This window comes from Oncorhynchus masou, chromosome 18 (assembly GCF_036934945.1).
Source record: "Oncorhynchus masou masou isolate Uvic2021 chromosome 18, UVic_Omas_1.1, whole genome shotgun sequence".
NCBI lineage: Eukaryota > Metazoa > Chordata > Actinopteri > Salmoniformes > Salmonidae > Oncorhynchus > Oncorhynchus masou.
This window is the reverse complement of record NC_088229.1, coordinates 15,683,203-15,694,037: the sequence shown is the minus strand read 5'-3', so window position 1 is coordinate 15,694,037 and position 10,835 is coordinate 15,683,203. Positions and strand designations below refer to the sequence as shown.

General features: G+C 42.4%; 1 protein-coding gene across 3 annotated transcripts; it reads left to right on the top strand.

Moving 5' to 3' along the window:
* The first annotated feature begins 1,275 nt into the window (after window positions 1-1,275).
* Window positions 1,276-10,835, top strand: LOC135504076 (zinc finger protein 740-like). 3 transcript variants are annotated; one of them, XM_064922355.1, is made up of 7 exons: window positions 1,276-1,367; window positions 2,915-3,082; window positions 3,488-3,721; window positions 4,013-4,153; window positions 4,274-4,400; window positions 4,609-4,727; window positions 7,975-10,835. In XM_064922355.1, the coding sequence occupies exons 2-7, from the start codon at window positions 3,038-3,040 to the stop codon at window positions 8,158-8,160; spliced, it is 852 nt and encodes a 283-aa protein (XP_064778427.1). In that variant the 5' UTR covers window positions 1,276-1,367; window positions 2,915-3,037; the 3' UTR covers window positions 8,161-10,835. The 3 variants fall into 3 exon arrangements, with proteins under 3 accessions (XP_064778427.1, XP_064778426.1, XP_064778428.1); XM_064922354.1 differs by having other exon boundaries at window positions 4,271-4,400; XM_064922356.1 differs by lacking the exon at window positions 2,915-3,082 and having other exon boundaries at window positions 4,271-4,400.

Sequence of the window (10,835 nt, the reverse complement as noted above, 5' to 3'; positions counted from 1 at the left end):
CACATAATACAATTTTAAATAATACATTAAGGTGTCTGTAATATAATAAATGTGGCAAAACCAATGTAGACGTTAATAAATGCATTTCTATAGCTTCCAAAATATATATATTTTTACAATAATGCCAAGATGGAGGCGTTGAGGCTTTAAAACAGCACCATATGTCTGTTATCTAGTGTAAATATACAGTAAATAATTCTAAATAAGGTGACTCCTTATCTCAGATCTCTAATTTGAAGATTTTAATAAAACCTATGTCAATGAAAGACATTTTTAAATGGAATGGAATTAATCATTTGTCCCTGTCTGTCCCACATGTTTCTGGTAGAGGAGATGAAGAAACATGAGTGATTTCAATTGATAGAGAAGGTGAGATTTTATTGATAGTAATGTACACACTACAGAAGATTTTTATTTTCCCATTTTCATCTCACCAAGGTCTTCTGCTCTCCCATTGAACAGCCTGAGTTTGTGACTGTATGTTTCTGGTTCAGCTTGCTGGGAAAGGAGAACAGTCCAGATTATCAAAACGATTGTCAAAGGTTGGTGTATGAAGTAGTTTACTGTGATGACAGTAATGTTTTTATGTGGCATCTTAATTGGGGAGAACTGGGTCATAATAATGTCTAGAACTGAAAAAAATTTGAATGGTCTGAACACATCAAACTCATGGGAGAATTACCAAAGATTTTTTATAACTAACTTCAGATAGACTAGAGTCTATCGTTGCCAATGGGAAGAAAATTAATCATAGTAGGCAGAACAAGCAAGGAGGTGGGCAGAATCTAGAACAAGCTTGCGAGATCCTATTGGCGCGTTCTAGCATTATTTGCATATTTATGTTAGGGAACGCCTATTCCGTAAAGTGCGCTTGTGCAATATCTCAATTCGTCTTTGCACTCCTTCCTAAGAACACCATTGTTTTACACTTTGGCAAAGAGTAAAGTCTACCAAACTTAGTGCACTCTATTCGTAACATATTTTAGTTTGGAAATAGAAAACTGTATTGAAATCAAATGCTTAATCGATGAGAAAATTAGCAGAACGTCGGCCAAAATCCATCTTGCTCTATCTTCTCCCACTGCTGGCCACTGGGCTTCCTTTCCATCACCATATTTGGTGTAGTGTAAAAAAGGATGCTTCATATTTATACATCCGGGGAAATATCTGAGTCATTGTTCCATATGTGAAACTACCCATTATCTTTCCCTTACCAACATGGCCAACATTATGCGTCGTTGTTCTCAAATCACGTGGACGCGCTCTACGGGTGAACACTTCCGGTAGCGTTTCCTGTGTTTGTAAACTGAGAAAAATTGGAACTCCGACAAGAAATATTAATCTGCAAAACTCAACAAAATCTTAAGGTAAACCAATTCTAAAATGCACTTCCCAACAAAGCCACCATAGAGTTAACAATGCATATGATTAAGTTATTTCCCAGAATTGTAAGGCAAATTAGAGTTTTAACAATGTGTAGTTTGCTCAACCCGCACGCCCTGCCTGTTGTTGTGTTATCTGTGTGGGTGGGGACTCAACCAGTGAGTCTTCTTCTTGACTAGCTTCACCTAAGCAGACCCTTGCTTTACTCAAACGTTACTTCATGATCGATTATTCACAAACTATTTAGCGGGAACAATATTTTCACTCATCTTACCCATGTCTTGGTATTTGGCCTCGAAAACTCAGGCAGACTGTGATGTCTAGTTCGCTAGCTAGATAGATGGCTAGCTAGCTTATTAGGTAACTAGCTAACGTTGAGCTGGCAAATATTTTCTCTCTCAGTATTCAGACATTGTAGCTAATTAGAGCACGGAATACTACTGCTTCTTTTACAGGCCTTAATGTTTTGCAATATCAAAACAGGTTATCTATCCAATGCATTTGACCCATACTGCATTATCATTGTGCTTTAACAAGCTAGGTAGACCCTCACTTCCAGGCAGCTTTAACAAGCTCGGTAGACCCTCACTTCCAGGCAGCTTTAACAAGCTAGGTAGACCCTCACTTCCAGGCAGTTTTAACAAACTAACTAGCTTGGTAGACCGTCACTTCCAGGCAGCTTTAACAAGCTAGCTAGGTAGACCGTCACTTCCAGGCAGCTTTAACAAGCTAGCTAGGTAGACCGTCACTTCCAGGCAGTTTTAACAAGCTAGCTAGGTAGACCTTCACTTCCAGGCAGCATTAACAAGCTAGCTAGCTAGGTAGACCCTCACTTCCAGGCAGCATTAACAAGCTAGGTAAACCCTCACTTCCAGGCAGCTTTAACAAGCTAACTAGCTTGGTAGACCGTCACTTCCAGGCAGCTTTAACAAGCTAGCTAGGTAGACCTTCACTTCCAGGCAGCGTTAACAAGCTAGCAAGCTAGGTAGACCCTCACTTCCAGGCAGCTTTAGCTGGCCCTTTGCATGAAGACCAGAGTACTTACATAGAAGATGATCAACTGTGTGGCTAGGCTAAATTAGGCTTTCTTGTTTGTTTTTGTACTTGACTCCAAAAATGTGATATATTGTTAGCATAATACTTTGGTCAATATTGAATGTTCTCTTGAGTAACTTGCACATACATGAATCATCACCCCTTCTCAGATCATCCTCATGAACTACAAGATCATTTTAAAAACTGTGTTTGTCCTTGTCTCGCTTTATTTCTGTCTCCATTGCAACAGTGTTTTATGTTTTCCATGGGAAGAGGTGGCATACACCAAACTTTCGTGGCTGCTTTCTCCAAGCCTGATATAAACTTCCTTTGTTGAGTTGATAAAGCCAACTGTATTAAAGCACCCTTGATGATTAATCCAACTTGTACTGTAACTAGTATATATAGGCCTGAATATGAATACCAGTAGTCATAGTCCAAATAAAAATAAACAAAATACAATCATTTTGGCCTCACAATAACCCTCTATTTCCAGGCCTTGGCCCCTGATTATTTGGGTGAGTGTGGCCTCTTCTCACACCCCTCATCCTGAGTGACCCCCCCTTGACGCACCCTTTTACCCCCAAACACACACACGCATTCAAACCACGCACCGGCGATGACACACCATCCCAACAACTCCGTTCGAGACCACATGAAATGGGTCAGTTGAATTCTCCTTTCATCATTGTTTTGTTTCTATTTATTTAGTCTCTGTTCCCTCTTCCTCACAGTTTTCCCTTAGAAGCCTGATACACCAGGCAAAGAAAGAAGAGAGAACAGTCAGTGAATGACCATCTACAGTCCCCTCAGGATTTTTGCCTTGTGTGTTGGGCCTTTATGCGTGGGACTGCGCCCCTAGCCCTGGCATGGACCTTGATGCTGACTCTGAGATTCTGTGTGTTTTGTCCTATGTTGTTCCTGCAGGCTGGGTTGATGACCCTCCTAGGCCACCATACTACACTCCAACTGACCTGCTGTTTGTGTTGTTCCTGCAGGCTGGGTTGATGACCCTCCTAGGCCACCATTCTACGCTCCAACTGAACTGCTGTTTGTGTTGTTCCTGTAGGCTGGGTTGCTGGGCTGTGAGACGGTGCTGTCCAGCATCGCCCTGATGCAGGCCAACAACATGTCCGGCAGTCAGAAGAAGTTGACCTCACAGCACGGCCAGGGTCAGAGAGACAACAACAACCCTGAAAGCCACCAGCACCAGTCTCACGAGGCTCACCACGGCCACCACAACAACCACCAGGCCCACCACAGCCACATGGTCCTGCCCTCGGGAGTCAGCTGCCCACCCCTGGTGAGAAACAGAGACACACTAATGTTATAGGCCCATAGGACGTAGTCTACACAAAAGTTCTTCTGTGTTCATTGGCATGGAGAACAACACTGTTGTTGTTTACATTTGGCAAATTAATCAGAAATTATGTTTATGTAATTATTGTAAATATATCAGCAATCTAAAACATATAATTAATATCTAAGCCATAGCTCTATTTTGGTAAGTATTTTATAAACTTGAATTACCAACAACACCCCCCCCCGCCCATTTTTAAAATTTATTTATTTCCCCCCTCTTTCTCCTCGATAGTTAATCAGAAAAGATGGACACTCATTTCACACACCCAGGCTGCTGGATGAGAAAGATATGCAGGCCAGCCAGAATATGCAATCGACAAAGAAGAAGCACAGAAAATCAGGAACACCCAACAAACTGAGAGAGAAAGTGGAGGTAAGTAGTGTGTGCGATGGGGAAATGGAATATACAATGTTGGATACACTTATAGGACAGAAGTGTGTGTGTAATATGAGAAGTTGTACTCTTCTGAACACTCATTGGGTTTCTCAGCAGGTGGAGATGGATATTAACGGTGATGATGATCATGATTCACTAGTACAGAAGAACTTCATTTGTGAGCACTGCTATGGAGCATTCCGAAGTAGCTACCACCTGAAGAGGCACATCCTCACTCATACAGGTTGAAATCACTTTCCCTTTCCACTTCCTTGCTCAGGAATACTCAGCAAATGTGGCAACAGTTATAACATTCATCAGAAAAAAATCACATAGTAGAGAAATTATGCACGACTCTCACTCACAACCAAAAACCTATTTTTGTTAAGTAAAAAAATCCATCAAAGTCATCCATACCATTATGTTTTGAACAGTGTTTTTGTGTTGTTTAGGGGAGAAGCCGTTTGCGTGTGACGTGTGTGACATGCGGTTTATTCAGCGATATCATCTGGACAGACACAAGAGAGTTCACAGTGGAGAGAAGCCCTACCAGTGTGATCGCTGCAATCAAGTAAGAGAGATCTGCACTGCACACTGTGCACACACACACCTGGTACACACACACTACCCCATTCCTAATACACACACACACACACACACACACACACACACACACACACACACACACACACCTGGGGCACACACTACCCCATTCCTAACACACATACCTGGTATCAGCATAACAGGATACAATGTTTTGGAATGTTCAAATAGAAATATGTTATGTAGAACCAACATACCTTTCTGAAGTGTAATCCCAATATGTTTTAAGTTGACCACCATTGACCATGTTCACAAAAACTCCAAGGTAACCTGTCTAAATGAGTACTTCCCCGTAGCACTCACATCTGTAAATATGAAGTGCTTTGAAAGGCTGGTCATGACACATAAGCACCATCGTTCCAGACACCCTGAAGCCACTCCAATTTGCTTACCTCCCCAACAGAAACACAGATGATGCTAAATAGATCTGATGAAGCAATCTCAACTGCACTTCACACTGCCGTCTCCCAGCTGGGATTGAACATCTCCATCTGTAACTGGGTCTTAGACTTCCTGACGGGCTGCCTCCAGATGGTGAGGGTAGGCAACAATACATCTGCCATGCTGACCCTCAACATAGGGGCCCCTCTAGGGTGTGTGCTTAGTCCCCTCCTGTACTCCTTGTTCACCCACGATTGCGTGGCCGCTCATGACTCCAACACCATCATCAAGTTTGCTGACGGTGGTAGGCCTGATCACAGAAGGAGGAGGTCAGAGAGTTGGCAGTGTGGCACCATGACAACAACCTTTACCTCAATGTCAGTAAGACCAAGGAGCTGATCGTGGACTAAAGAGGGGAGAGCACGCCTCCGTCCACATTGATAGGACTCTAGTGGAGTGGGTCAAGAACTTTATTTTCTTTGGTGTCCACATCACTATGGACTTAACATGGTCCACACACACCCGCACCATTGTGAAGAGGACACGACAGCGCCTCGTGCCCCTCAGGAGGCTGAAAAGATTTGGCATGGGCCCTCGGATCCTCAAAGCTTTACAGCTGCACCATCAAGAGCATCTTGACTGGCTGCATCACCGCTTGGTATGGCAAATGCACCACTCTCGACCGCAAAGCGCTACAGAAGGTGGGGCCTAGCTCCCTACCAGAGCATCGGCTCTCGGACCAACAGGCTCCGAGACAACTTCTACCCTCAAGCCATAAGACTGCTAAATAGTTTATTAATGTTTACCCGGACTATATTGCACTGACTCTACACACACTCACACAAAACCCACACACATTCACACATACACTTATACTTTTATTTTGCTGCTACCACTCGGTTATTTTTTTTACTCTTAATATTATCTATCCTGGTACCTAGTCACTTACCCTGCCTTCATGTGCATTTAAAAAAAAAAGTTTTACCTTTATTTAAAATGGATTCATTTGTTTTTCCCCTCAATCTACACACAATACCCCATAATGACAAAGAAAAACCAGGTATTTAGAAATTGTTGCTAATTTATTCAAAATTAAAAACGTAAATATCACGTTTACTTAAGTATTCAGACCTTTTACTCAGTAAAGCACCTTTGGCAGTGATTACAGCGTCAAGTCGTCTTGGGTATGATGCTACAAGCTTGGCACACTTGTATTTGGGGAATTTCTCCATTCTCTACAGATTCTCTCAAGCTGTCAGGTTGGATGGGGAGTGTCGCTGCATAGCTATTTTCAGGTCTCTCCAGAGATGTTCAAGTCCGGGCTCTGGCTGGGACACTCAGAGACTTGTCCCGAAGCCACTCCTGTGTTGTCTTGGTTGTGTGCTTAGGGTCGTTGTCCTGTTGGAAGGTGAACCTTTGCCCCAGTGAGGATCTGAGCACTCTGGAGCAGGTTTTCATCAAGGATCTCTCTGTACTTTGCTCTGTTCATCTTTGCCTTGATCCTGAATAGTCTCCCAGTCCCTGTCGCTGAAAAACATCCCCAATGCATGATGCTGCCACCACCCTGCTTCACCGTAAGATTGGTGCTTGGTTTCCTCTAGACATGATGCTTTGCTTTCAGGCCAAAGAGTTCAATCTTGGTTTCACCAGACCAGATCATCTTGTTTCTCATGGTCTGAGTCCTTTAGGTGCCTTTTGGCAAACATCAAGCAGGCTGTCATGTGCCTTTTTACTGAGGAGTGGCTTCTGAGGAGTGGCCTGATTGGTGGAGTGCTGCAGAGATGGTTGTCCTTCTGGAAGGTTCTCCCATCTTCACAGAGGAATTCTGGGGCTCTGTCAGAGTGATCATTGGGTTCTTGGTCACCTCCCTGACCAGTTTGGCTGGGCGGCCAGCTCTAAGAAGATTCTTGGTGGTTTCAAACTTCTTCCTTTTAAGGGTGATGGAGGCCACTGTGTTCTTGGGGACCTTCAATGCTGCAGAAATGTTTTGGTACCCTTCCCCAGATCTGTGCCTCGACACAATCCTGTCTCTGAGCTCTACGGACAATTTCTTTGACATCATGGCTTTGTTTTTGCTCTGACATGCACTGTCAACTGTGGGACCTTATATAGACATGTGTGTGCCTTTCCAAATCATGTCCAATTAATTGAATTTCCACAGGTGGACACCAATCAATTTGTAGAAACATCTCAAGGATGATCAATGGAAACGGGATGCACCTGAGCTCGATTTTGAGTCTCGTAGCAAAGAGTCTGAATACTTATGTAAATAAGGTATTCCTGTTTTTTTTATTTTATAAATTTGCAAAAACCTTTTTCTGCTTTGTTATTATGGGGTATTGTGTGTAGATTAATGAGGAAAAAATGTATTTAACCTATTTTTACAATAAGTCTGTAACGTAACAAAATTTGGAAAAGGTCAAGGGGTCTGAATACTTTCCGAATGCACTGTATCTACTGTATCTCAGATACCGTGTACACCTGCACATTGATCTGGTACTCCCTGTAAATGGCTCCATTCTTGTGTATTTCATTCCTCTTGTTACAATTTTTCTTTTCATTAAACATTTTTAACTCTCCATTGTTGAGAAGGGCTCGTAAGCAAGCATTTCACTGTTTAGTTTACACTCTTGTATTCGGCACTTGACACACAGAAATAGTTTTGATTTGTAGAATAAGGAATCATGTCGGCTCTATTCATCACATTTCTATCTGCAGCACTCCACAGTGTTTTCCTGTTGAACATGATTCAGGGTTGGAGTTAATAGGTAAGTACATTACAGACTCCCGTCATTTGTGGTTATGAGTTTTCTCTCCCTCTACCCTCGTTTCAGAACTTCTCACGGACGGACCGTCTGCTACGTCACCGGCGTCTGTGTGGAGCGAGGACCAGCCTTCCCAAGGAGGAGAACCAGTCATTCTCCTGCGAGAGCAGAGGAGGAGCCTACTCCCAGGATGCACCTGGGCACACGGCCACCTGGAGCCCCCTACAGCAGCAGAACAGCCGTCTGGCTGTCTAACCTCTGACCCCTCGGAGAAACCCCCCCCCATCTAACACACAGTCAGCAGTCCTCAGCTCAATGATGCCACATACTGGAGCAGACCAGTACTGCGTTGTCCCTCAGCCCAGATAAACCTGGCTAAGACAAAGACACCAAACCTTATGTTGTTCTCAACACTGAGCTCATATCCTGTTGATGGGATAGTGAATCATTTTCTACTCGTTTTATTCTAATTTTTGTATTGTTACCTACATGGTACAAGACCTAGGGTGGGAGGGGTTTGGGCAAGCTGTCATATTACTATGGCAATAATGAATTCACAAACTGATATGTTGTAGCCTCAATTGGACTAGTATTTGTTGGACTGTGAATGATCCATGGACACTCAATGTAAGGTTGGCTTGGTCAAACCAATATGCTCCCCTGGCTTAGATTTTTTTTACCATTGAGTGTTTGTGGAAGCTCACCATTGGGCAATTCTGCCCTACCAAGCATAAAGTCAGTAACTGCTCATAGCGTGGAACTGATAAATTATGGCTTTTATTTATCTTGGTTTCACAGTAACTTTATGCAGTTACCACTAACATGACCCCCATTTACTCGAAAATACAATACAATAGAGGCAGGATACTTGTCCACACGATTAAGCATGTATTTAATGTAGCAAAAAATGACATTAACTCATTTTTGACCAAATGAGCAGTTACTGCGTTTTTGCTTGGTAGGGCAGAATACTGATCAGTAACCTAGGACACTCTTCTTCCACAAGCAGCCTCAGTGTTCATTGGCCAACCAGGTCATACTATGGACATTTAAATTATTTTAAGGACAACGGTGAACATGCATCCTTGTGGTCTTGAACTAATCAGATTCATTCAAAGTTGGTTCTGTTGCTACTGCTTGTAGCTCGCTAGCTCCTGGCCTACCTTGTTAGGGAATGGTCATCAACTAATAGACCAACTGATATCTGATCCAACCTTCATGTAGAGACCATTAGGGAGTTCATGGCACATTTCTTGTTCTCTGTTGTGTGTCCCCCCACACATCCATCCAGTCCTTGTTATGGGTTTGATTCAATGCTGTCTAAATATATGTAACTTTGTCATTTGTTACACTGTCCATATGTTGTTTAACTCTAGAACCTCTCATAGCTACCGTTTTGAGCATACTGACCATAGAAATATAATTACTAATGTCCATTCTATTATTCTATTTCTATGTTAATGACCTATAGTCTTGTCAGTGAATGTTCAGGACTGTGTATGTAGGCCTATTCTATATTCATTCACTCTGGAGAGTCTGTCTTTCCTAACTCTTGTGTTATTTTAATTCCTTGTTATCAAATGTCCTGAGTACGTTGATCCAGCTTGTCATATTTCATATGTCTGGTGTTTTTTTTTTTAAAGAAGGGGTCATCATAAGCAGCAGATGAAGCAGGATGGTTGACCTCTCAACATTGACCTTCTCTGACAACATTTGTGAATTAATACTTCCTCTATAATATCATACCATGTTGTGTTTGTTCACCTCTGGCATCTTCAGTGAAGATGACCATTTCTGATCCAAAAGAACACCTACAGCCTAGGCACTCCTGAGAGCATTAGATAAATATAACCAGTATGGTAATAGCTATTGCTTCCACCTGTCTGTGTTCAGATCTACAGGCATGGCTAGGCAGTAGGTTTGGAATTCAGTATATCTCTACTCCATGGGGTACTTTTCATTCAAAATTTTATTGGAGTGTCTCAAGCTCCCTTATGGTAGCCTGGTCCCAGATCAGTTTGTACTGGTTTGCCAACTCCTGTAATTAAGTAGACTTGCACAAACGTTGACTTCTGCAAGCTGGAACAGCTCATAGGTGCATCTGGGTACATTACTCATCTGTAGCGTGAGGCAGCTTGATATACAAGTACACCTCCTGGACAGGACGCTAGTCTATCGCAGGCCCTTACCCCTAATCTATCTCCTTGATGCTGAGTGCCAAGCGGGGACGCACCAGGTCCCATTTTTACAGTCTTTGGTATGACTCAGCTGAGGATCAACCTTCCAATCTCAGGGCGGACACTCTAATCACAAGGCCACTGAGTCGGTCATTGTCATATCATGGACCATGGGACTGGGATATACAGCACCAACAGATCTGGGACAAGGCTATCGTGATGACATTCTGTATCTATAAACACTGGAGTGAGGAAGCCTGAAATATAGGAGAAACAACAGTTATCTGTATAGACGTCAGGGTTTGATAGAGGACCAGTAGTTACTATTGCATCACTGTCAGACTGTTGTGTCAAAGGAGTTTCATGGTAGTCAGTTTTCTACTGCTAAATTTATTTTAATATATATTTTAAAATGTCATTTCAATTAGGAGTAGAGGCAGAACTGCCACTAGTGCCTGTCTAGTGTAGCTGTTATGATTAGTCCATTAACTTTTTTATTACTGGTAGTTTTGCATGCATTTGTGATCCCCTAAGTTAAATGAAGTGATCTTGTTTTTGGTAAAGACAGTAAAAATGTTTTTTTGGTAAAATTAGGTTTTGTTTTTAAAATAATAACTTTGTTATTGTCATGATTCTAGTCCCCATCACAGGCAAATGGAAGTCCTTTTTTGACCTGGTAAGACATACTGTAGTGAATGGAAAACTAGGGCATCAAGCTTAAATAAAGGTGTTTCTCTTTTTAAAGTTTTTAAA